Raw genomic sequence first — 27,098 nt, forward strand, 5'->3', positions numbered from 1 at the left:
GAGGCTGAGGCAGGAGAATCACTTGAACTGGTGAAGCAGAAGTTGCAGTGAGCCGAGATTGCACCACTGCACTCCAGCCTCAGTGACAGAAACTATGTCTCCAAAAAAAAAAAAAAAAAAAAAAAAACTATTTGTTAAATATTTCTGAAGGACATAGAAGACTTAAACAGATTATAAGATATATCATGTACTTGGATAAAAGGACTCAGGATCATAAAGATGTCATTTCTCCCTAAATTAATCTATAAATTTACCACAATTCTAATAAAATACCAGCAACATTATTACTTTTTTCTTTCTTTCTTTTTTTTTTTTTTGCAATTAGGCAAGCTGATTTAAAATTTTACATGGAAAGAGTAAACAACAATAGCCTGTTTATTAAAGGGCAGAATAACAAGTATGTCCTAAGAATATAAATGTTGGATATGGTATGATTAAGTGGGTGTGGCCACAGGAGTAAATGAGAACAAGGCTTGGAAAGAAGTTTATGCCATGAAGGGTCATAGGGGAAACACCAGGTTTTGGTTTGGTGTCAGAACACGGGAGCAAGGGGAAATCCTAGGCCAAAGCCTTTATTGGGATTTCTGTGAGAATCGCAAGGTAGAGCAGAATAAACATTTAGGATTGGCTATTTTGAATACTTCTGGTGGGCTGTGGCTATAGATGCCCATCAAGGGGATCTCTCTTTGGTGCTCCTCCACTTTGCTGAGCATGCCTGTGTCATTGCTTTTACCACACTGTTTGGAAATTAGTTGTAAACTGAATTTGTGCACGTTAATCCTTTCTTTCCAATTAGTTTTTAAACTTCAAAGGCATGGTATTTTTGATGTGAAAATTACACAAAATAACACAGATGAATTTCCTAGCATAATTTCAGTCTTCCCTGAGTCCGCTACTTTCTGCCTGAAACTTTGTATAAGTCATTTAAACTCTGTGAGCCTCAATTTCATCTTCTGTACAAGAGGCTGATATTAATACCAGTATCATAATGCTGCTCTGAGAATGAAATGAGTTTGTGCATGTAAAAATATGATTATAGATTAAATATTTCTCTCATTCCATTCTGCATCTAACTTAGTGGCCAGGCACATGGAAGGTATCATTTTAATAAATGTTTATGGAGGGAGTGGGTGAATCCTATAGGGTATATTTTGCTTGAAAGAAGGCACCCTTGTTGTGGGTGGATGTTTTCTGTGGAGACAGAAATCATAGGAGGTCTCTGGGGAAGACAGACCTCCCAGGGACATATGAATGGTAGCATGGGGAAACCAATTCCCAGGAGCCCATGTGGGGGACGTTTTCCCCCCACTTCCCATGCTGTGTTATTTCACACAACAAAAGGGAAGTCTCTGAAGACTCCAGCAGTAGTGAAGAAGTCTATACTCCCTCCTGCACTGCTTCCTGAGGAATAGCTGACACAGAGGAGAACTGAACCTGGTCCTGTCAGCAAGCTGGTTTTCCAGGCTTTTCATCTCCTCTGCCCAGTAGGCATTTGTCTATCAATTCTAACAAAACTTTCTGCAGTGATCGAAATGTTCTATACATATGTTGTCCAATATGGTAGCCAGTAGCCACATGTAGCTATTGAGCACTTGAAAAGTGGCAACTCTGATTAAATAACTGAGTTCTAAATTTTACTTAAAATTTAAATTGACCAATGTGGTTCAATTTAATAATGTTACATTTGTCTCTTTATCCTCAGCATCTGCACAGAGCCTGGCTCAGAAGAGGCATGGGGGATGTTTAAGTGAATTATTCTAAACCGTGCTAGATTCTTTTATTGGCTGGATTTATACTCATCAAATGCATTTTCATTCATCACCCTGTTTGTGTCTTAGAGCTACTCTTTGTGGTAGGCGGGACCTTTGTCTCAGTTTGTTGGAAGAGGAAACTGAGGCTCAGTAAGTTTAAGTGATTTGCCCAAGATTATAAAGCTATAACGTCAGTCTGAGTAGAACCCACATCTTTCTCTTTATTTTTCCATCTCCCTATACGTAATGTAGTTCTTTTGTTCTTCTTAGCCCTTATTGAATCCTCGGACACCAAAATTCCCACACAACCCTCACAGCCTTTACATAAGTGTCATTAGGACTATGGAAAGCACACATCTATTCATCTTGATAGTTGTGTGGACATGGCTTGTGAATTTTAAACTGTTCAAATGTGAGAGATAATTCTGATAGCTATTTTCATGTAACTTTCTGTACAAGATTCTTATCCCTGATTTTCATTCAGATGAATGGATAGTTCCATGCATGTGGCCAGCATCTTACTTAGAAGGCCTTCCGGTACGTCTCTGCATTTCTGCCTCAAGGCTTTCTCTCAAACTCTAGAAGTCTGCTCAGCCCTGGCAAGCATAACCAGGAAATGTGAGAGAGTTCAAGCTGGAAGGTGGAGAGCAACCCCTCAACCAATGGAGACAGAAATTAGGAGACAAATGCCCCAGCCTCCGTGTTCTTCAGTGGGACAATGGCAGGCACACATTCTACCCTGTTTTTCAGAGTCTCCAGCAAGATTAAAAATAGTTGTCTACTAAAGCAATCAGCTCAATAACACATTTTTCTTAGCGTTTTTCCCCCTTCCCTCTTTCACTCTCTCCACCTCACTTCCTTTCAGATTACCACCATTTTCCATTCAGCAGACATTGACTGAGATCCTACTTTGTGTCATGCACCACACTGCACTATGGAGTATACAAAAATAAGAGATCAACCCTAGGTATCAGAGAGCTCACGGTCGAGAAGGAAATAATGCATAAAGCATTTGGAATAGAGGGCATATACAGGGGACTGTGGGAGGGCAGAGCTGGTCAGGACGGGTAATGTTCCAGCTTGGTCTTAGAAGATAATGGCGTGTCACTACTGAAAGGTGGGAAAGAGCAGCCCATATTTACTGAAAAATACGTCAGCAAAAGGATAAGTCTTTTTTGGGGTTGAGGGTTGCTGCCGTCGCGGAGGGGCAAGGAGCCAGAACCCATTGGGCCTCTGTGTGTTTGGGTTGGGGTGGGCACACAGTTGGTTTTCAGTGTATTTCAGTTGAAGACGAGTAACCCAGGCAAACCAAGGGGAGAAGCTTTGGCAAATGAAGAAACCTGTCCCAAGTCCCCAAAGTTGAGCACCAACCACAGAAAAGCCAGTTTAGCTAGTCTGGGCGGTCAGTACGAGGACCCCGGTCGCCGGCAGGAAAGTGCCATCCCTACAGACCTGGCCCCTGTGCTCTAGGGGTGGCGGAGCCTACTCAGTTGCCAGGATGCTGTGGCTCGGTCGGAGGAGCAGCGCCGCGGAGCCCAAGTCCCAGCTCAGGCCCGGGCTCGCGCCGCGGGGGCGGGGCCTTGGACGCACGCTCCTCCCAGGCGTCCCTCCCGCCCTCAGCCGCGCGCCGGCCACCCGCGCGCCTGCCGCCCGTTGCCCTGGCAACCGTCGTGCCGCGTCTTCCTGAGGGAGCTCCTGTCAGCCCACTGATCCCACCACCCGCTCCCTACTGCCCCGCGGTCTTCGCGTGAGCTCGGAGACTGAGGGACAACAAAAATGGCGGAGGGGAGCCAGTCGGCGCCTGAGGCAGGTCTGTGGGGGCTGCCGATCTGGGGAAGGCTGAGGCGGCCAGGCTGTCCTGGGTCTCAGGGAACAGGGGACTTGGGCATGGTCCTACTCCTGAGGAGGCGCGCCTGTATATTTGCGCGGTGGGTTATGACTTCAGGGTCAGGGGTCAAGGGTGGCGTGTACCCCTCTGAATGGCGGGCAGGGACCTCGAAGTCCGGGTGGTGGAGGGGAGTGTGGGTTAGTGTGCACACTTCTGACAGAACATGGGCCCGAAAGGGGCTGGGACCCGAGGGAAGAGACAGGATCTTAATCCTGGTATCACCTGTGGTGAAGGCTAATCCTAGGGCTAGGCTGTGTCATGGAAAGGGTGTACACAGCCCTGTGGGAGCATGGGAGAGATCCCTAAAGGGGCATGATTTGGGCTGGGGGTGGGAGTAGGAGGCTCTCACTCTAAAGAGGGAGGTATACGTGGAAGGTGTGTTACTTTAATATCAGACAGTGCCATGGAAGGGGGGAGTTAGAGTATTTGTGTTTGGGGATGTGCAGTGTCCTCAGGGTCACTCCTGGTCACAGAGAAATTTATGCAAATAATCCTTGTATGGGTCTTTAAAAAGACAAGAGGCCTTGAGGGGATACCCGGAGCCCCAGTCCTTTAGGAGCCTATCAAAAGAGGCTGGAGCCTGAGTGTGAGTGTATGTGGGTTCAGTGATCTTGAAGGTCATTCGGAATCAAAGGAGTGCATGTCCACACTTCTGTGGGGGGAAGATAGCCTTTAAGGGACAGGAAGACTGACAGGAAGGGAGACCCAGGATCCTATTCCTGAGGGGACCCCTTGTGAATATGGCTGGGCTTTGTGAGATACTGACTTTAAGTGTCTCACAGGGTCATAGAAGAAAGCAAAGGTTTTTACAGTTTTGAGTATGTGGGAGGGAGTTTGCCTCTAAATGAGGCTGACCACTGAAGAACCGATGTTATGGCATGGCATGGGTGTGTGGGTAGAAAAGTGACTTTGGGGATATGTGTGTGATGGTTTTGGCAGTGGTATACATAACCTTGTATATGTGTCCTGATCAGGTATTATCATTACAAGAGTGATCCACTTGAATTACTTTGGTCCTGGTGTGTGTGTGTGTGTGGGGGGGGGGGGGTGTGGTTATGGTACACACACACCCCAGAAACTGGAACTGAAAACTGTGACACCCTCAGAAATAGGTTCAAGGAACCATTATGTCTCAAGACCTTCATTTTCTCTTTCTTTCATGGCATCTCTGTTTTATTGAGTAGCTCCTCTACTCATTTTATAGTTTTAGCTCCCTCATAACTTGAACATGCTCATTCCTTTATTCGTTCATCCACTCAACAAATATTGAGTGCTAACTATATGCCAGGCAATAAGTTAGGCATTGGAAATTCCCTGCTTTGGATGAGCTTACCTTGTTCTTCTTTTCCTTTTTTTCTCATAGCATTTATTGCCTTTGAACATACTATTTAATTTACTTGCTTGTATTGCTTATTTCCTGTCTCCTTCCACTACAATGTAAGCTCTACAAGGGCATTGTTTTCTCAACACCACATGTCTAGAACTGTTCTAAGTGTATAGTATGTTCTCGATAAAGATTTCTTAAATGAATAACTGAATTACTGTTATTGTCTGGAAGTGATATTTTAGGTGACATGTGATAGGAATTGGATAATTGAAAAAAAGGGCAAAGAGTGGTCCAGGCAGCAGGAAAACCATGTGCAAAGAACCCAAGACAGGTGGAAACATGTTATGCTGTGTTTAAGGAACTGAAAGGAGACAAGTGTGGGTACATGTGGGGCAATGGGAAGAGAGAAGAGGTACGCTGAAGCCAGATCTGCCAGTACTTTGTAGAATATGATATGAATTTGGGTCAGAAATCCTAAGAATAATGGGAAGCCATTGAAGGCTTTTAAGTGGGAGCATGCCATGATTAGAATAATTAAAAAATAACTCTGGCTACAATGTGGAGGGTACAGAGGATACAAGAGTGGATATAGGATATACTCTCCACCAGCTACAGTGAGGAGAGTACAGAGGATACAAGAGTGCATATAGAGAGAACTTAGAAGGTAGCAGTGGAGATGAAGAGAAGGAATTGAGAAATACTTAGGAGATAAAATTAATAGGACTTAGTGAAATATGAGGATGATGGAGAAGGAAGTATGGAAGACTACTTCTCACAATTTGTGCAGCTGGATAGTTAGTGGTGCCATTACTGGGATAGGGAGCATTGGAAGGGGCCTTGGGTAGGTGTGAGAGGAAAGATCATTAATTTGGTTTTAGATAAGTGGAGATTGAGGTATCTTTAGGACATCCAAATAAGTAGAGAGATTGACAAGGCAGTTGAATTTACAAGAAAAGTGTAAACTGGCATAGAGATAATTATTTTGACATAGGAATAATTACTCAAGCCATGGGTGTGGATGAAAATGCCTAGAGGGAGAAGCGGCCTGGGATGAAGTGTTGAGTAGCTGCAGTATTTCAATGCCTTCCAAAGAGACTGAGAAGGTGCGACTGGAGAGATTAGAGCACAACCAAAGGAATGTTTCAAGATAAATGGAATACTCAGTAGACTGAATGCTGCCAAGCAATATAAAATGAAGGGCTAAAAAACTAGATTTAGCAGCAGAGAGGTCATTGGTAACATTGATGGTAGAAAATTGATAATGGTAAAAAGCCAGTTCATTTAGGCGAATAATGCCTAAGTCTGTTTAATTCAAATTTCTGAGAGAGATAATTTTATTGACCCTTATTGTCTTTTACCACTAAATCACAGTCCAGTGTCAGGATTGACTGGTTTTAGATTAGGTGTCCAGCTATTGCTGGCTGGAGTCACCTGATACAAAATATGGCCATCTGGCAATTTCTTATCTCACTTGAAATAGCCAACATTTATGAAGTGTTTATTTTGTACCACGCATTGTACTAAGTGCTTTATACATTTTACTTCAGTCTCATAACAGCTCTCTAAGGTATTCTCTATGTTTTACATGTGGAGAACTTTTGGCACAGAGAAGTTGACAACTTAATTAAGATCTGCAGAGAATTAGTAGAAGATTAGTTTTTTTGACAATTTAAATATTATCCAGATTCATTATTTGGCTTTGTGTTTGTATTACAACATACCACATTCTGAAGAAAATATAGCCATGATGAAAATTCCTTTCTTACAGGAAATATTCTAAACTAAGCATATCCTAACAAGGTGAAATGGAAAGAAACGGGCTCAGATCCTTGTATAAACCCTATTTCTGTGACTTATTATATGTGGACCTTGGACTCAAGTTTTCTGATCTTCAGTTTCCTCATTTGTAAAATGGGGATGATATTTGCAGGATAGTTGTGAATATTAGAGATCATATACTTGAAGTGTCCAATAAATGTTATGTCCTTAGTTCACTTGAAGCTTGAATATAAAAAATTTCAAACGTATTGCATATACTTTACATATAAAAGAAATTATATAAACATACAATGATGAGTATAAGAAATTCTATTTTTTCTTCATTGGTTTTTCACTGCTTTGCTATTAGAAGAAAGGCAGACATTAAGGTTTGGAGAATGTAGAATTGTTACCTCAACTGTGTATCATGGGACCTGTCTCTGTGTGAGGTAGATTTTGAGGAATTTCTTGGAGGAATGAAGGGACACTTAAGATATCTTCAGCATGCTTTTGTATGTAAAGTACATGCAATACATTTGAAATTTTTTATATTCAAGCTTCTTACAGAGCATGTAGATAGCTCTGTAATAGGGTCAGATTTACAAAAGGAAGTTTCTTCTTTTAAATCTTGTGCTTTAAAATGGGGACACAAATGTCAGGACTTTTTCCCTATAAATTTGATTATCAATACTAATAAAAAAGAAAACCTTACAGTTAATTACATGTAGGAGTATTAGTCTCATGCTAGATTGCACCTGCTTCTTTTTCTCTGCTTCTTCTCCCTCTGTTCCAGCTATCTTAAAAAAGCTTTTATTTTAGTTACCTGGTAAAATAATTTGTTATTCTATTTTGTCAAGTTATTCTGTGGAAGCCCATGTAGACAAACATTTTTTTAAATGATGCAGTCTGTTAAAAGGGACTGTACCTTAATCACTCTGTGAAATAAATGGGTCTATTTTAAAAAGCAGTTCTATATGAATCAGAAACCAATTATGGGCAGAATGTTGAAATTGTAAAACGCCTTAGAAATGAGAATATTGTTTGATAGCTTGTGTTAATGGTTGGACAAAGTAATAGTTAAGCCTTTTTTGTTTTAGTTTCTGTATTTGTTAACTGGGGATAATAACAGCTACTTTTAAGGTGAGAATTAGAGATAAGTTATAGAAAGTATACAATGTCTTACACCCCCAAAGAAATGATATCTTAATTGGTGTCTGTGTGTGTTTGTGTGTGTGTGTGTGTGTGTGTGAGAGAGAGAGAGAGAGAGACAAAGAGAGAGAGAGAGATAATTTTTTTTTCCTAAAGGCATAGTAGAAAATCACCTTTAAAAGAAGAGGAAATCCAGGTTTGCAGTCCCTTATCTGGCAGGTTTGGATGCAAATATATTTCAGAACTCAGATTTCTTTTTATTATGGAAAGGCAATACTGCATATGTACTGTCAATTACATAATACCCCCAATGGGGTATGAGATAGTACCATGTAATCAAACATATCAATATCACATTCACAGTAAGTGAATAAAAATTATAAACAGAGTCACATAAATTTGGGTTGGATTTTGCTGTCAAATTAGTTTTGGTTCCAAAGTTAGATATTTGGTGATTTTGGAGTTATGGAAAAGGGAATGTGGACTTACATAATTTTATTCATTTTTGGAAATATTTTCAAAAGTTTAAAATATTTTTCTCACTTTTAGATTTTTTACATTATAAGTGAGCTATAACGTAATATTAATATCTCAAAAGTATTGAGACAGAAAACACTATTTTTTGACAGAAAGTTTATGTGCTTGTTTCTTCTAAGGCTCTTTGATAATGTCTGTATTTCTGAGATCCATGAATGTTGTAATTTGCTTCAGTTTCAGCATTGTGGCTCAGTGTCACTTTCAATGAAAGATACTAAAGATCTCTATATATTAAGAAAGTCAGAGGATGTGAATATTTTGCATATATATTCTAAACAAAATCACAACTTTGTCTTTGAGTCATTTAAGAACAGCACAGTTTTATGTGAGTTTCATGGTATTTTTATTAGTTGTTAAATTTCAGCAATGAAGTATTAATTTTAATATAGATTTAAGGAAAAATTTCATTCTTAGATGAATTTGATGTTTCTGATTATAAAAATTATTGCAAGTTTAAAAGCTTGCAGTACTTCATTGATAGTGTTCACCATATGGGAATATGCTAATCTTTGCTTTTTATATTCTTCATTTATTTAATGGGATCCATAAAAGAAATTTCTCTTTTTTAAAACTCCAAAGGAAGATGTTTTTATTTGTCATATATATTTAAGAACTATCGGTTGTATACTTTTGAGTCTCTAAACAGACTTGGAAAAAAGTGTACTTTCATGTCATCTGAAGGAAAACAAAGCAATGAAACACAAAAGGATGTCTAAAATTTTATATAGGATTGAAAACTTTTATATAAGATTGTAAATTCCTAAATAAGTGTTTTGAAAAATATTATAGAAATGAATCTCTTGGGGAACGGAACATCAGAAACAACCTGCCAATAATTATAGTTTGCTTGTCTTTCTTTCAGGAGTAGTAGATGAATCTCTGTGTCGTGGCTTTGTGGAAGAAATTACTATTATGGGCTGTGTTACTTTATTTGTGTATTTATGTATGTATGTATTTTTATTTTATTCCATTTCAACTTTTATTTTAGGCTCATGGGGTACATACACAGGTTTGTTATATGGATAAATTGCATGTTGCTGGGGTTTGGTGTACAGGTTATTTCATCACCCAGGTAATAAGCATAGTATCCAACAGGTGGTTTTTCAACCCTCACCCTCCTGCCGCTCTCTACCCTAAAGCAGGTCTTGGTGTCTGTTGTTCCCTTCTTGTCTCCGTGTGTAATTAGTGTTTAGCTTCCACTTATAAGTGAGAACATGTGGTACTTGGTTTTCTGTTCCTACGTTAATTCCCTTAGTATAATGGCCTCCAGCTCCACCTATGTTGCTGCAAAGAACATGATCTTGTGTCTTTATATGGCTTTCTTTTTTATGCGTAGTATTCTGTGGTATATATGTATATAATAATTGAGGAGTAGGCTAGGATTTTCGCAGTTGTGTTTGACTGAGTCCTCCTCAACCGCCCGCTATAATGGATAGGATTGTGATAGATAGGAGGATGTTCATGTTTATTGATGGGAAAATTTGAAATATAATCGAGATAGGGGCTAGTTTTTGTCATGTAAGGAGAAGTATGCCAGATATTAGAGAGGTTCCTTGGGTCCCCTCTGGGACTTAGAAGTGAAAGGGGGCTACTCCTAGTTTTATTACTAGGGCCGTTATTATTATTAAGGATGAAAATTGATTAATAGTATTTACTATTATTCATTGTCCAGAAGACAGGTTATTGGAAAGGATAGCTATCATGAGAATTATAGATGTGGTTGCTTGTGTAAGGAAATATTTGCTGATGGCTTCTGTAGAGTGGGGATTTATTTTATATATATATATATATCACATTTACTTTTCCCTGTCCACTGTTGATGGGCTTTGGGTTGATTCCATGTCTTTGCTATTGTGAATAGTGTGGCGATGAACGTATGTGTGTGTGTCTTTATGGTAGAACAATTTAGATTTCTTTGGGTGTATACTCAATAGTGGGACTGCTAGATCAAATGATAGTTCTAAGTTCTTTGAGAAATCTCCAAAGTGCTTTCTACAGCAGCTGAACTAATTTATATTCCTGTTAACCATGTGTATGTGTTCCCCTTTCTCTGCAGCCTCTCCAGCATGTGTTGCTTTTTGACTTTTTAGTAATAGCCATTCTGACTGGTGTGAAATGGTATTTCACTGTGGTTTTCATTTGCATTTCTCCAATGATTAGTGATGTTGAGCATTTATCATATGCTTGTTGGCCGCACGTGTGTGTGTGCTGAGCATTTTTTCATATGCTTGTTGGCCACATGTATGCCTGTTCATCTCCTTTGCCTGCTTTTTATTATTTTTATTTTTATTTATTATTTTTTTGAGACAAAGTCACACTCTGTCACCTAAGATGGAGTACAGTGGCACGATCTTTGCTCACTGCAATCTCTGCCTCCTGGGTTCAAGTGATTGTCCTGCCTCAGCCTCCTGAGTAGCTGGGATTACAAGCGCACACCACCATGCCTGGCTAATTTTTGTGTTTTTTAGTAGAGATGGGTTTTGCCATGTTGGCCAGGCTGTTCTGGAACTCCTGACCTTAGGTGATCTGCCCACCTTGGCCTCCCAAAGTGCTAGGATTATAGGCGTGAGCCACCATGCCCAGCCTGTTAATTTGTTTACGTTCCTTATAAATTCTGGATATTAGACCTTAGTTGAATGCATAGTTTGCAAAAATTTTCTCCCATTCTGTAGGTTGTCTGATTACTCTGTTGATAGTTTCTTTTGCTGTGCAGAAGCTCTTTAGTTTAATTAGGTCACACTTGTCAATTTTTGTTTTTGTTGCAGTTGCTTTTCATGTCTCCATCATCAAATCTTTGCCAGGACCTATGTTCAAAATGGTATTTCCTGGGTTTTCTTTAGGGTTTTACAGTTTTAGTTTTACATTTAAGTCATTAATCCATCTTGAGTTGATTTTTGTATATGTTTCAATCTTCTGCATGTGACTAGCCAGTTATCCCAGCACTGTTTATTGAATAGGGAGTCATTTCCCTATTGCTTGTTTTTGTCTACTTTGTTGAAGATCAGATAGTTGTAGGTGTGCAGCTTTATTTCTGCTTCCTCTATTCTGTTCCATGGGTCTTTGTGTCTATTTTTGTACTAGTAGCATGCTGTTTTAGTTACTGTAGTGTTGTAGTATAGTTTGAAGTCAGGTAATGTGATGCCTCTGGCTTTGTTTTTTTTTTTTGTTTTTGCTTAGGATTGCTTTGGGTATATTTATTTATGTTTTGAGACAGGGTCTTGCACTGTCGTCCAGGCTGCAATACTGTGGAATGATCATGGCTCACTGCAGCCTTGATTTCCCAGCTCAAGTGATTGTCTCATCTCAGCCTCCCAACTGGCTTGAACTACAGGCACATGCCACCATACACAGCTAATTTTTTAATATTTTGTAGAGGCAAGGTCTCACTCTGTTTCACAGGATTTTTATTTGTTTTTAAAATTACTTGTTCATTCAAAACTATACTGAATACCTTCTATGCACCAAGCATTGTGCTAAACTCTGGAAATTCACAGATGTATTAAAAAAAAGTCCTTGCCTTCAAGGAGCTCCTATCCTAGTGGAGGAGAAATAGAGCTAGAAAATTATCATTCAGGAAACATAGAGTTGTACACAGAATTCTGAGGCCAGAGAACAGCTCCCTGACAGCCTGGGGGTAGTGGTAGTACTTCAAGAAGGTGTCTTAGATTAGAATAAGGGACACATTAATTGAGTCTTGAATGATGAGAAGGAATTAGCCCAGTGGAGGTGGTATGCAGAAGTGCGGAGAGAAGGAATGAAGGGCAGAGAAAGCAACATGTGCATCACAAAGTTGTGGAGGTGAGAGAATAATGCTCACTTAGAATGTTGTTAAAATTGCACACCTATTAACAGCGCTGACTATATTTCTTCCTTTCTCCTCAGATTCTTAAACATTTCTGGAGTCATAGATTCCCTTGATTAACTGATAAAAACCAATGAATTCTTCCTCATGGAAATGCACACTACGTGCAAGCACACAAAAATTTGAAATGATTTCAAGGTATGAAATCCTGAAGCTCAAATTAAGAAATTCTCTGGGCTGGGCATGGTAGCTGACGCCTGTAATCCCAGCACTTTGGGAGGCCAAGGCAAGTGGATCACCTGAGGTCAGGAGTTCGAGACCAGCCTGGCCAATATGGTGAATCCCCGTCTCTACTAGAAATACAAAAATTAGCTGGGCGTGTTGGCTTGTGCCTGTAGTCCCAGCTACTCAGGAGGTTGAGGCAGGAGAATTGCTTGAGCCTGGGAGGCGGGCGGAGGTTGCAGTGAGCTGAGACTATACCATTGCACAGAGCAAGACTCTGCCTCCAAAAAAAAAAAAAAAAAAAAAAGAAATCCTCTGTTCATTAGTTATGAGGTCCATTTAGGAAACTGATCTTGAAAGTAGGAATACTTTGGTGAAAAGCGTTGATCTAATAACATTTTGTATTAGATCAGGTCCAGAGCAAATGCTGGCCCCTCAATTGTTTTGTGTATCTTTTTTTTTTTTTTTTTTTTTGAGACAGAATCCCACTCGGCCAGGCTGGAGTGCAGTGGTGTGATCTTGGTTCACTGCAGCCTCCATCTCCCGGGTTCAAGTGATTCTCTTACCTCAGCCTCCCAAGTAGCTGGGACTACAGGTGCATGCCACCACGCCCAGCTAATTTTTATATTTTTAGTAGAGACAGGGTTTCACCGTGTTGGCCATGATGGTCTCAATCTCTTGACCTCGTGTTCTGCCCGCCTCAGCCTCCCAAAGTGTTGGGATTACATATGTGAGCCACCACGCCCGGCCTTTAAAACCTCATTTGGATGTATCTGTCTCTGTTGACAGCGTGACATAATAAATAGCTCATGGACTTTGAAATTACAAAGATAAGATTTAAAACATTCAACTCTACCAATTAATGTCTAATAGTGTTTCTCTAACCCAGTTTTCATCTTTAAAATGGAGATACTAGTCCTTTATCCAATAGGGTTGTGAGGTGTATGTAATGCATATAGTATAGAAGAAACTGTCTTCACTAAGTAATTGGATTAATTGGTGCCTTTCATTCTATTAGACATACAGCTTTATACATGTTTAAAGATCTTCTCCAGTCATGTAACTACCCCAGGTGCTTTAAGAAAACAATTTTATAAATGTATTTGGATGGAACATCAGACCCTGTGTCATAAACATATTAGGAAGAAGTTAATAATTTTAATAAAAATTAGAAATATGTTCCTAAGCTGTAATACTGTAACTTCTCATCTTAGTAGTGTCATTACCAATGATGTGCCATCACAAGAATAGCAGTGATTATGGGAAATGCTAGTAAACTTTTTGCAGCTTACTAACAATTGTAAATGTTTTAAATTTTCCTATAAAAGACTAAAAAGCTTTTATCTCAGTTTAGGTTTATCAAATTGTGGGGTCTTTAATTTGCATCACACATATTATACAGCTGGATGAAAACCAAATGATTTAATAAAAGTGGTGGGTAATTTTTTATTCTTTTCTCTAATGAGACTGATTCTTTTGCTTCAATTTAATAGAAACTACACACGGTCTAGGACTCAGCTTCACGAAAGAAACTTTCCCCTATATTTTGAGGTTACTTATGATCTCATTTACTCTTTTTATTAATCCTATAACCTGATTTAATAAAGCCCTAAGAAAGAGGACTGTTTCTTCCTTTAAATTCACATTTGCTAGTTTGGGACTAATTTCGTGTTGTGTTGTACTGATTAGAGCATTTCTATTTCTGGGAGATTTTACATTTTGACTAGATCAGTGTATCTTTAATTTGACAGAGTTTTTTCAATTAAGGAACTTAATAGACAACTGAAGTACTGTATATATTTTTAATGGAAATTGGAAGTGGTTATATTCTGAGACAATGGGTGTTGTAACTAACTACTGAAACAAATTATGATTCCAGGGTCAAATTACTTTTTGGTGGAAACAAACGAGGGCATGTTTTTTTCCTTTATTATTTGTACATCCTTACGATCAATGTGGTTTCAAGTTGGCAAAAGAGTTGTTCTCAGAAAATTTTACATGTGATCCTGATAATGTATAATTTTCATCAGATATCTAATTTTAATGCAGTTTCACATTTAGGCTATCAAAAGTTGCCAACTCACCCTTGAAAACACACTGTACACTTAAAAAGCTCTGGGAATGAGCTTCTTGCTTTTAGGGTGACAAAAGCATCCTTATCCTATTGATGTATTCTCTGAACGTATACATATTTTGAAAGCTTAAGAGTTTTGACTGGTTTTCAAAAACAGGATTAAGTATTATCAGGAGGATAAATAAATTACTTTTGTTGCTGTCCTAGCAAGCTAAATGTTCTTATATTGCTAATTTAAAATTTTTTCTTATTTATTTATTAAAAATTAAAAAAATTGTGGGTATGTAGTAGGTGTATATATTTATTAGGGTACGTGTGATGTTTTGATGTAGGCATGCAATGTGAAATAAGCACATCAAGGAGAATGGTGTATCCATCCTCTCAAGCATTTATCCTTTGAGTTACAATCTAATTACACTCTAAATTATTTTAAAATGTATAATTAAGTTATTACTGACTATAGTCACCCTATTGGGCTATCACAATAGCAGGTCTTGTGGTAGGTCTTATTCATTCTATTTTTTTTTCAACCCATTAACTATCCCCAGCCCCCCACTAACCCTCTCAGCCTCTGGTAAACATTCTTCTACTCTCTATGTCCATGAGTTCAATTATTTTGATTTGTAGATCCCACATATAAGTGAGAACACGTGATGACATATGTCTTTCTGTACCTGGTTTATTTCACTTAGCATAATGATCTCCAGTTCCATCCACATTGTTGCAAATGACAGGATCTCATTCTTTTTTAGCTGAATAGTACTCCATTGTGTGTATGTACCACATTTTCTTTATCCATTCATCTGTTGTTGGACACTTTGGTTGTTTCCAAATCTTAGCTATTGTAAACAATCCTGCAACAAACATTGGAGTGCAGATATTTCCTCAACATACTGATTTCCTTTCTTTTGGTTATATACCCAGCAGTGAGATTGCTGGATCATACGTAGCTCAATTTTTAGTTTCTTGAGGAACCTCCAAACACTTCTCAATAGTGGTTGTACTAATTTACATTCCCACCAGCAGTATACGAGGGTTCCCTTTTCTCTATATCCTCTCCAGAATTTGTTATTGCCTGTCTTTTTGACGTAAGACATTTTAACTTGGTGAGATGATATATCACTGTAGTTTTGCTTTGCACTTCTCTGATGATCAATGATGTCAAATACCTTTTCATATGCCTGTTTGCCATTTTGATGTCTTCTTTTAAAAAATATCTATTCAAATCTTTTGCCCATTTTTTGATCATATTACTGACTTTTTTCCTATAGAGTTGTTTGAGCTCCTTATATATTCTGGTTATTAATCTCTTTAACAAATTCACAAATTTAACAAATCTTTTTGTTAAATTTATCTGATAGGATTCTGAATTCCTTCTCTGTGTTATGGGTAGTTTGTAAATATTTTCTCCCATTCTGTGAGTTGTCTCTTAAATTTGTTGATTGTATCCTTTGCTTTGCAGATGCTTTTTAACTTGATATGATCCCATTTGTCCATTTTTGCTTTGGTTGCTGAGCTTGTGAGATACTGCTCCAGGAATCTTTGCCCAGTCCAATGTCCTGGAGAATATCCCCAAGGTTTTCTTGCAGTAGTTTTATAGTTTGATTTCTTAGATTTAAGTCTTGAATCTATTTTGATTTGATTGTTGTATATGGCAAGAGATAGAGGTCTAGTTTTATTTTTCTGCATATGAATATTCAGTTTTCCTAGCACCATTTACTGAAGAGACTGTCTTTTCCCCAGTGTATGTTCTTGGCACCTTTGTTGAAAATGATTTCATTGTATGCGTGTGGATTTGTTTCTGGGTTCTCTATTCTGTCCCATTGGTCTATGTGTCTGTTTTTATGCCAGTACCATGCTATTTTGGTTACTATAGCTCTATCATATGATTTGAATCAGGTAATGTGATCTTCCAGTTTTTTTTTTTTTTTTTTTGCTTTAGGAAAGCTTTGGCTCTTTGTGTGTGTGTGTGTGTGTGTGTGTGTGTTTGTGGTTCCTTACAAATTTTGGGATTGTTTTTTCTATTTCTGTGAAGAATCTCATTGATTTTTTGATAGAGATTGCATGAATCTGTAGATTGCTTTGGGTAGTATGAACATTTTAACAATATTGATTCTTCCAATCCATGAATGTTGAATTTTTTTTTTTGAGATGGAGTCTTGCTCTATTGCCCAGGCTGGAGTGCAATGGCATGATTTTGGCTCACTGCAACCTCTGCCTCCCAGGTTCAAGTGATTCTCCTGCCTCAACCTCCCGAGTAGCTGGGACTACAGGCATGTACCACTATGCCCGGCTAATTTTTTGTATTTTTAGTAGAGACAAGGTTTCATCTTGTTAGCCAGGATAGTCTCAATCTCCTGACCTCGTGATCCACCTGCCTCCGCCTCCCAAAGTGCTGGGATTACAGGCATGAGCCACTGCGCCTGGCCGAATATCTTTTTATTTTTTGATATCCTCTTTAATTTCTTTGATCAATATTTTATAGTTTTCACTGTAGAGAGCTTTCACTTCTTTGGTTAAGTTAATTTTTTGGTATTTAATTTCATTTGTGAATATTGTAAATGGAATTAATTTTTTGATTTCTTTTTTAGATTGTTCATTTTTGGCATATAGAAATGCTACTGATATTTGTATGTGGATTTTGTACCCTTCAACTTTATTTATCAGTTCTAATAGTTTTTTGGTGGAATCTTTAGATTCTTTTCAAATACAAGATCATCTACAAACAATAATAATTTGACTTCTTCCTTTACAATTTGGATGCCCTTTATTTTTTTTTTCTTGTCTGATTGCTCTGGGTAGGACTTTCATTACTATGTTGAATAACAGTGGTGAAAGTGAGCATCCTTGTTGTGTTCCAGATTTCAGAGGACAGGCCTTCAGTTTTTCCCTATTCAGCTTGATACTTGCTGTGGTCTGTCTTTAGGTTTTTTATTGTGTTGAGATATATTCCCTCTATATCCAGTTTTTTGAGTTTTTTTCTTTATCATGTAGGGATGTTGAATTTTATCAAATTCTTTTCAGCATCAATTGAAATGATTATATGGTTTTTGTCCTTTTTTCTGTTGATATGATGTATCATATTGATTGATTTACATATGTTGAACCATCCTTGCATTGCTGGGATAAATTCCACTTGGTCATGATGAATGAACTTTTTAATGTGTTGTTAAATTTAGTTTGCCAGTATTTTGTTGAGGATTTTTGCATCAGTTTCTGTTAATCAGGGATATTGGCCTGTAGTGTTTTTTTTTTTTTTTTTTTTTTTTTTTTTCCTAGATGTGTCTTTGTGTGGTTTTGGTATCAGGGTAATACTGGCCTCATAGAATGAGTTTAGAAGTATTCCTTTCTCTTCTGTTTTGCAAAATAGTTTGAGTAGGATTGGTGTTAGTTCTTTAAATGTTTGGTAAAATTCAGCAGTGAGGGCATCAGGTCTTGGGCTTTTCTTTGCTGGGGACTTTTTATTATGGCTTCTACCTCATTACTTGTTATTGGTCTGTTTAGGTTTTGGATTTTTTTATGGTTCAATCTTGGTAGGTTGTATGTGTCTAGGAATTTATGCATTTCTGCTAGGTTTTTCATTTGATTGGCATATGGTTGCTCATGATAGTCTCTAATGATCCTTTGAATATCTGCCACATCAATTTTAGTGTCTCCTTTTTTCATTTCTTATTTTATTTATTTGAGACTTGTCTTTTTTTCTGAGTCTGGCTAAAGTTTGTCAGTTTTGTTTATCTTTTCAAAAAGCCAAGTTTTTTGTTTTGTTAATCTTTTATATTACTTTCTTCAGTTCAATTTCATATATTTCTTCTTTAATCTTTATTATTATTTTTTCTATTAATTTTGGGTTTGTCTTGCCCTTAATTTTCTAGTTATTTAAGATGCATCATTAGGTTGTTAACTTTTTCTACTTTTTTGATGTAGTTTCTTACGGCAACAAACTCTCCTCTTAGTACTGCTAGTGCCATATCCCATAGGTTTTGGTATGTTATGTTTTTATTATCATTTGTTTTAAGAAAATGTTCAATTTCTTTCTTAATTTCTTTATTAACCCACTGGTCATTTAGGAGCAGTGTTTAATTTCCATATGTTTCTATAGATTCCAAAATTCCTCTTGTTCTTGACTTCTAGTTTTATTCCCTGTGTTCAGAGAAGATACTTGATATAATTTTATTTTTAAAAAATTTTAAAGACTTGTTTTGTGTCCTAATATATGGTCTATCCTTGAGAATGAGGCATATGCTAAGGAGAAAAATGTGGATTCTGCAGCTATTGGTTGAAATGTTCTGTAAATATCTGTTAGGTTCATTTGGTCTATAGTGCAGATTACATCTGATGTTTCTTTGTTGATGTTCTGTATGGATTGTCTGTCCAATGCTAAAAGCAGGGTGTTGAATGAAGTCTGTAGCTATTATTGTATTGGGGTCTATCTATCTCTTTAACTCTAACAATATTTTCTTTATATATCTGGGTGCTCCAGTGTGGGGTACATATATTTCTAATTGTTTTATTCTCTTGCTGAATTGGCCCCTTTATCATTAGATCATGACCTTGTCTCTTCATTGTTTTTTTCTTGAAATTTCTTTTGTCTGATACAAATATACTTACTTCTGCTCTTTTTGGGTTTCTATTTTCATGGAATATCTTTTTTCATCCCTTTATTTTCAGTTCATGTGTGTCTTTATAGGTGAAGTGTGTTTCTTTTTTCCTTTTATTTGGACAGGGTCTCACTCTGTCACCTAGGCTGGAGTGCAGTGGAATGATCATGTCTCACTCAGTCTTGACATCCTGGGTTCAAGCAATCCTCTTGCCTCAGCCTCCTGAGTATCTGGGATTACAGGCATGTGCTTCCACACCCGGCTTTTCATTTTATTTTATTTTTGTAGGGACAAAATCTCACTTTGTTACCCAGGCTGGTCTTGAACTCCTGGGCTCAACCATTCCTCCCTCCTCGACCTCCCAAAGTGCTGGGATTATGGATGTGAGCCATTGTGCCTAGCCAGAAGTGTGTTTCTTTTTCTTTTTTTTTTTTTTTTTTGAGACGGAGTCTTGCTGTGTTGCCCAGGCTGGAGTGCAGTGGCGCAATCTCGGCTCACTGCAAGCTCCGCATCCTGGGTTCACGCCATTCTCCTGCCTCAGCCTCTCCGAGTAGCTGGGACTACAGGTGCCCGCCACCACGCCCGGCTATTTTTTTTTGTATTTTTAGTAGAGATGGGGTTTCACCGTGGTCTTGATCTCCTGACCTCATGATCCACCCGCCTTGGCCTCCCAAAGTGCTGGGATTACAGTCATGAGCCACCACGCCCAGCCCAGAAGTGTGTTTCTTATACACAACAGATTATTGGGTCTTGTGTTCTTATCCATGTAGCCACTGTATGTCTTTTGATTGGAGAGTTTAGTCCATTTACATTCAATGTTATTATTGATAAATAAGGACTTCTCCTGCCATTTTGTTATTTGTTTTTTGATTGTTTTGTGGTCTTTTTTTCCTTCCTTGTCTTCCTTTTTGTGAAGTTGATTTTCCGTGGTGAGGTATGTTTTAATTTCTGATTTTTTATTTTTTGTGTACATCATATACTTTTTGATTTGAGGTTATCATGGGGCTTGCAATTAAATTCTTATAACCCATTATTTTAAACTAATGACAACTTAACATTGATTGCATAAACAACAAACAAACAAGCAAAGAGAAAAACTAATAAAAACTCTACACTTTAAGTCTCACCCCTTTAAAATTTTTTTTTGTTTCTATTTATATCTTATTATACTGTCCTTATCTTGAAAAGTTGTTGTGGTTATTATTTCTGATTGGTTCATCATTTAGTCTTTATACTCAAGATGGGAGTAGTTTGTGTACCACAATTACAGTGTTAAAATATTCTGTGTCTTTTGTGTAGTTACTGTTACCAGTGAGTTTTGTACATTCCAGTGATTTCTTCCTGCTCATTCATGTCCTTTTCTTTTAAATTGAAGAACTCCCTTTGGCATTTTTTGTAGGACAAGTCTAGTGTTGATGAAATCCCTCAGCTTTTGTTTGTCTGGGAAAGTCTTTATTTCTCCTTCATGTTTTAAGGATATTTGAGCTGGATACTCTATTCTAGGGTAAAGTTTTTTTTTTTTTTTTTCCTTCTACACTTTAAATATGTCATGCTTGTCTCTCCTGGCCTGTAAGATTTCCATTGAAAAGTCTGCTGCCAGGTGTATTGGAGCTCCATTGTATGTTATTTGTTTCTTTTCTCTTGCAGCTTTTAGGATCCTTTCTTTATCCTTGACCTTTGGGAGTTTGATTATTAAGTGCTTTGAGACAATCTTCTTTGGATTAAATCTGCTTGGTTTTCTATAACCTTCTTGTACTTGAATATTGATATCTTTCTCTGAGTTTGGGAAATCCTCTTTTATTATCCCTTTGATAAACTGTCTACTCCTCTCTCTCTCTACCTCCTTTTTTTTTTTTTTTTTGAGGTGGAGTCTCGCTCTGTTGCCCAGGCTGGAGTGCAGTGGTGCAATCTTGGCTCACTGCAAGCTCCGCTTCCTGGGTTCACGCCATTCTCCTGCCTCAGCCTCCCAAGTAGCTGGGACTACAGGCGCCTGCCACCATGTCTGGCTAATTTTTTATAGTTTTAGTAGAGACGGGGTTTCACCGTGTTAGCCAGGATGGTCTCGATCTCCTGACCTCATGATCCACCTACCTCGGCCTCCCAAAGTGCTGAGATTACAGGTGTGAGCCACCGCGTCTGGCCTCTACCTCTTTTTTAAGGCTAATAACTCTTGGATATGCCCTTTGAGGCTATATTCTAGATCTTGTAGACATGTTTAATTCTTTTTTATTTTGTCTCCTCTGACTATGTGTTTTCAAATAGCCTGCCTTTAAGCTCACTAATTCTTTCTTTTGTGTGATTGATTCTGCTGTTAAGAGACTCTGATGCATTCTTCAGTATATCAATTTCATTGTTCAACTCCAGATTTTCTGCTTGATACTTTTTAATTATTTTAATCTGTTTGTTAAATTTATCTGATAGGATTCTGAATTCCTTCTCTGTGTTATTTTGAATTTTACTGACTTTCCTCAAAACAGCTATTTTGAATTCTCTGAAAGGTCACATATCTCTGTGACTTCAGAATTGGTCACTGGTGACTTATTTAGTTCATTGTGTGAGGTCATGTCTTCCTGAATTGTTTTGATGGTTGTAGATGTTCATTGGTGTATGGGCATTGAAGAGTTAGGTATTTATTGTAGTCTTTGCAGTCTGAGCTTGTTTATTCTTGTCCTTCTTTGGAATGTTTTCCAGGTATTTGAAGGGACTTACATATTGTGATCTAAGATTTTGGCTACTGCAACTATATGTGCATTTGGGGGCACCTGAAACCCAGTAATGCTGTGGCTCTTCCAGACTCCAATAGGTACCATCTTGGTTGTTTTGGATAAAATCTGGAAGAATTTTCTGGATTACCAGGCAGAACTCTTACTCTCTTCCCTGATTTTGTTACAGAGTCTCTCTGTCTGTACTGGGTTGCCTGGAGCTGAGGGAGGGGTGGCAGAAGAACTCTTGTGGCCACCAGCACTGGGACTGTGCTGGATCAGACCTGAAGCCAGCATATCCCTGGGTCTCACCAAAGGCCTGCGATAACCACTGCCTGGCTACTGCCTATGTTTGCTCAAGTCCCTAAGGCTCTACAAGCAGCAGGTGGCTAAGTCAGTAAGGCTTGTGTTCTTCCCTTCAGGGCTGTGAGTTCCTCCCATTCCCGGGCAGGTCTGGAGATGCCATCAGCGAGCTAGGTCCTGGAAACCTTAGGAATCTGCTTGTGCTCTATATTCCTGGAATTGCATATTCCAAGAGTCCATTTGGTACTGTACCCCACTGTGGCTGAGTTGGTATTTAGATGTAAGACAAGTCTCCCTTGTTCTTCCCTCTCCTTTTCTCAAGTAGAAGGAGTCCCTTCCTGTAGCCACCACAGCTGGGAATGTGCTGGGTGACACCTGAAGCCAGCATGTTCTGATTCTCACCTAAGGCCCATTGCCTGGATACAGCTGCTGATTATTCAGGGTCCAGGGGCTCATTAATCAGCAAGTGATGCATCCTGCTAGGACTCTGCCCTTCCTTTCAAGGCTGCGGGTTCCCTTTTTGCCCAGGGTACGTCTAGAAATGTCATTTGGGAGCTGTGGTTTGGAATGAGGTCTCAGGACTCTGTCTGGTGCCCTGTCCCACTGTGGCTGAGCTGGTATCCAAGTTGCAAGAGAAAGTTCCTCTTGAGTCTTCCCTCTCCTCTCTTCTGGAGGAAGGAAGGTGTCACTTTTGTTGCTGTAAGCTGCACTGCCTGGGGTTGGGGGAGGGATGCACAAGCATTCCCTTGGCTATCCTGGCTGGTTTCTCACACTGTCTCCGAGCCCAACATAGCACCAGGACTTGCCCAGGAATTACAGTCCTTGTGGCCTAGACTGCCTTTCAGGTCTATTTAGTACACCAGAGCCCTTTTGTCCGTGGTGGTGAGGCTTGCTGGAACTCAGGTTCTAACCACTGGGATGGGTAATTACCCTCTGGCTAGGGCTGGTGTAAATGTTCCTTCTGGGGGCGCTGGTTGATTTCTGCTCAGTGTTGCTTTCTGCTGTGACAGGGTAGCACTGAGTTCCAATGAAAAGTCCCACAATCACTGCATTTCTGTCTCCCTCAAGTGTGCAGATTCTTTTTCTGTGCCATGTGGCTTCTGCCAGAGGATGGGGGAGCAGTGGCTTAGGCAATTTAAGACTATTTTTCCTCTTCTCTTGAGTGCCTCTTTCAGTGACAGATAGGAAGTTAAAACCAGGTACAGTGACCACTCACTTGATTTTTGATTCTTATTAAGGTGCTTTTTTTGTGTGGATAGTTGTTCATTTGGTGTTCCTGTGGGAAGGATATTGATGGAGGCTTCTATTTAGCTGTCTGGCTCCACCCAAGAACTTTCTTTTTCAAAGAATGTAGAAATTAGGTAAAATCCTTAAACTTTTCAGCTGTAGTGTTCCTGAATTTTTCTGCTATGAGCTTTACCTACGTTTCCTTGCTCCAGTTAAATAAAAGACACTGGCCTACTGAATAAACCCTAGATCTTTGGCCCCTTTCTTCCTTCCTTCTAACCTTTATTGTTCTCTCTTTTCTCTTTTTATTACTTGGCTATTGTCTCTCTGGCAGGCCAATAGAATTCTCTGGTCCTGGGGGATTTCAGTTCTAAAATTCATATGCTGTTTATCATTGCCAGCTACCTTAAGTACTATGAATATTTAGTGCCGAAAAGAAGAAATAGTCTAGGAAATATAATTTAAAAATACTTCTGTATATGAAATTCCTAAAAATCAAGTTTGTCTTTTGAATATTGCAGTATTAAAAATAGTAAGTCAAGTCTTAAAATCCACTTTCTATTAATATTTGTTTTCTGAATCTAAGGAAACTCCTTCTGATGAGAATAGTAAAGCAATCTTTGAGTGCACTGGATAGTAACCACATTTCTTAATTCTGAAACTATCTGTCTCTTTGCCTTGCAAGTTTTATTTACTCATTTTCAAAAAGCAAAAATTGTTATGGGGAATTTAAATAATGAAACATACTTATTTCATGTTAACTTTTATATAGCTTTATTTGAATCATATTTATCACATTCTTACTTGTATTCCAGTTATTTTTGTATATGGTTCTTAATTTTGTGTATTTTTCCTCATAAGATTATAAGCAAATTTATATCAGACATGAGTTAATATTGGGTGAGTGAATGTCTCATTGGACTTGGTGAGTAGAAGCTCTCATTTTCCTCCACGTTAGCTTCCTTTGGCCTTGGACTTTACTTTTTTGTTGTTTTAACTTTGATTAACTTCTATTAACTTTTATTTTGTTAATTTAACTTTTGTTATTTTTACTTTACTTTTTTTGTGATTTTTGAATTATAATAAGATTTTAAAATTTAAACTTGGCATCCATACAGACAGTAGGAACATAAGAAATTTGAGGCTGTTAGCATCCTGTAGTGCATATCCTAGTAATAAAAAAGATAGTAGCATTAAGGTGAAAGGCCTCTGGTAGTCTTTTCTGTCTCTTACACACCAGTCCTCCACAGTTAATTCCTCTGTTGATATTCTCTATGGCCATGTATAAGAACTAGGACAGATTTAAGGGCTCAAATAAGTCGGAGTAAACCAGTACAATTTCTCAGCTAACACTGTGGTATTGAATCTTTTCCCAAACTGGCTATATAAGTTAAAGATAAAGCCAATTACCTTTGGTGTATTTGACTCACCTACTCAAACTGAAGCTTATGACTACTCTTTCAAATTAATTTAGCAGAGTCTTGTTTAGTGGAGCCATGCTTTGGAATGAGACAGAGTAGTAAATAAACTGCCCACAAAGAACTTGCTTTCAAGAATTTATTTACACAAAAATACACTGAAGGTAGCAGTGAATCTGGTGAAGCCCTTCTTTTTTCATCTCAGTGGCTATTAACAAAATAAATTTTTGTTATCAGGAAAAAGCTAAAATACATCTCCTTTCATTTCCACCATGCCATGCTATATTAAGTTTCTCTTAGACCAGTGGTTGCAAACTGGGAGCGCATAGGATGGATCAAGCTATCAGATATATTTTGCTGGGCTCATGAAGATAATAAAGAATTAGATTAGATTGATTGTCAATTATTTCAAAATAGGAAGATTTCATGTAAAAATATGAATTTCTGACTTTGGAAAATCCATGTGATTTGGTAAAACTGGGCCTGTGTTGCAGCACATTCACTGTCGGCTGGAGCTGAGCAGCTAGTGCCACCTTTAGCAGGGGACAAAGGCCGTTTGGTATGACAGTCCCTGTCATTCCCTATTTTCTTCTTAATTTCTTATTTTTAGTCTGCTTCACTGATTTTGTTTTACCTGCATGGCTCCTAAAATGTGCAACCCCTGTTTTAGACTATCCCTGTGAATGTTTATATATACATTCATATATATACATACTTATATATGTATATATAGACACACACTTATACAGACACACACACACACAGACACACACACACACAGACAGACACACACACACACACACACACACACATAAACGCACATAAATTATTTTTTTCCTAAGTTGAAAAAATTCACCAGAGATGTAAGGTAAGGTTGTGTTCTTTTTTCTTCTACTTTCATAAAGTCGCTCTTCTACTATCAGGCTTTATCTCTTAATTTGGGTTTACTTAGTCTACTTACTCCTAAATATATCACATGTATTTGCCTTTTTTGTTATGCATAAAGTATGTATTTTAGAGACATATATTGAAATATTTTATATATATAAATATTTTACATTTAGTGTGCATATATATATATGTGGTCATACCACATACACAGACATATATATAATCACATCATGTGTATAAAATCATAACCAATAATAATTCCTTAATATCAAATATCTAGTTTTAAAATGTTTTTAATTTTTAAATTTTTAAATAATTTTTTATTTTTATTTTTTTTAGTGGTGGTCTCTGAGACATTGGCACACCCATCACCCAAGCAGCATACACTGTACCCAGTGTGCAGTTTTTTATTCCTCACCCTCCTCCCACCCTTCCTCCCAAGTCCCCAAAGTCCATTGTATTATTCTTATGCCTTTGCGTCCTCATATCTTAGTTCCTACTTATGAACGAGAACACACAATGTTTGGTTTTCCATTCCTGAGTTACTTCGCTTAGAATAATTTCATCCAGGTTGCTGTGAATGCCATTATTTAGTTCCTTTTTATGGCTGAGTAGTATTCCATGGTGTATATATACCATATTTTCTTTATGTACTTGAGTGATGGACATTTGGGCTGGTTCCATATTTTAACAATTGTGAATTGTGTTGCTGTAAATGTGCCTGTACAAGTATCTTTTTTGTATAATGTCTTCTTTTCCTCTGAGTAGATACCCAGTAGTGGGATTGCTGGATCAAATGGTAGATTTACTTTTAGTTCTTTAAGGACTCTCCACTACATTCCCACCAGCAATGTAAAAGTGTTTCCTTTTCACCACATCCACGCCAACATGTTATTATTTTTTGGTTTTTAAATTATGGCCATTCTTGTAGGAGTAAAGTGGTATTACATTGTGGTTTTGATTTGTATTACCTTGCTCATTAGTGACATTGAACATTTTTCCATATGTTCGTTGGTGATATGTTTATCTTGTTTTGATAATTGTCTGTTCATGTCCTTAGCCCACTTTTTGATGGGGTTGTTTGTTTTCTTGCTGATTTGTTTTAGTTCCTTGTAGATTCTGGATATTAGTCCTTTGCCAGATGTATAGATTACAAATATTTTCTCTCACTCTGTGGGTTGTCTGTTTAGTCTGCTGATTATTTCTTTTGCTGTGCCAAAGCTTTTTAGTTTCATTAAGTCCTTCTATTTATCTTTGTTTTTGTTGCATTTGCTTTTGGATCCTTGGTCATGAGGTCTTTGTCTAAGCCAATGTCTAGAAGGGTTTTTCCGATGTTATCTTCTAGAATTTTTATGGTTTTAGGTCTTAGATTTAAGTATTTGATCCATCTTGAGTTGGTTTTTGTATAGGATGAGAGATGAGGATCCAGTTTCATTCTTCTACGTGTGGCT

The 27,098-nt window shown here is 38.0% G+C and overlaps 1 protein-coding gene across 8 annotated transcripts in view; it reads left to right on the top strand.

The window, feature by feature from the left end:
- The first annotated feature begins 3,369 nt into the window (after positions 1 to 3,369).
- AGBL4 (AGBL carboxypeptidase 4) overlaps positions 3,370 to 27,098 on the top strand; it is a 1,484,537-nt gene continuing 1,460,808 nt past the window's right edge. For 6 of the 8 annotated variants that reach the window (XM_063627496.1, XM_063627495.1, XM_063627494.1 and 3 more), the window contains exons 1-2: positions 3,393 to 3,561; positions 12,293 to 12,410. In XM_063627496.1, coding sequence (XP_063483566.1) covers positions 12,346 to 12,410 — 65 coding nt within the window. In that variant the 5' untranslated portion in view covers positions 3,393 to 3,561; positions 12,293 to 12,345. Of the gene's footprint in view, positions 3,562 to 12,292; positions 12,411 to 27,098 lie in introns of all 8 variants that reach the window. The other 2 variants (XM_055255111.2, XM_055255112.2) reach the window with 1 other exon arrangement.

This window comes from Symphalangus syndactylus, chromosome 12, assembly GCF_028878055.3.
Source record: "Symphalangus syndactylus isolate Jambi chromosome 12, NHGRI_mSymSyn1-v2.1_pri, whole genome shotgun sequence".
NCBI classification, from domain to species: Eukaryota; Metazoa; Chordata; class Mammalia; order Primates; family Hylobatidae; genus Symphalangus; species Symphalangus syndactylus.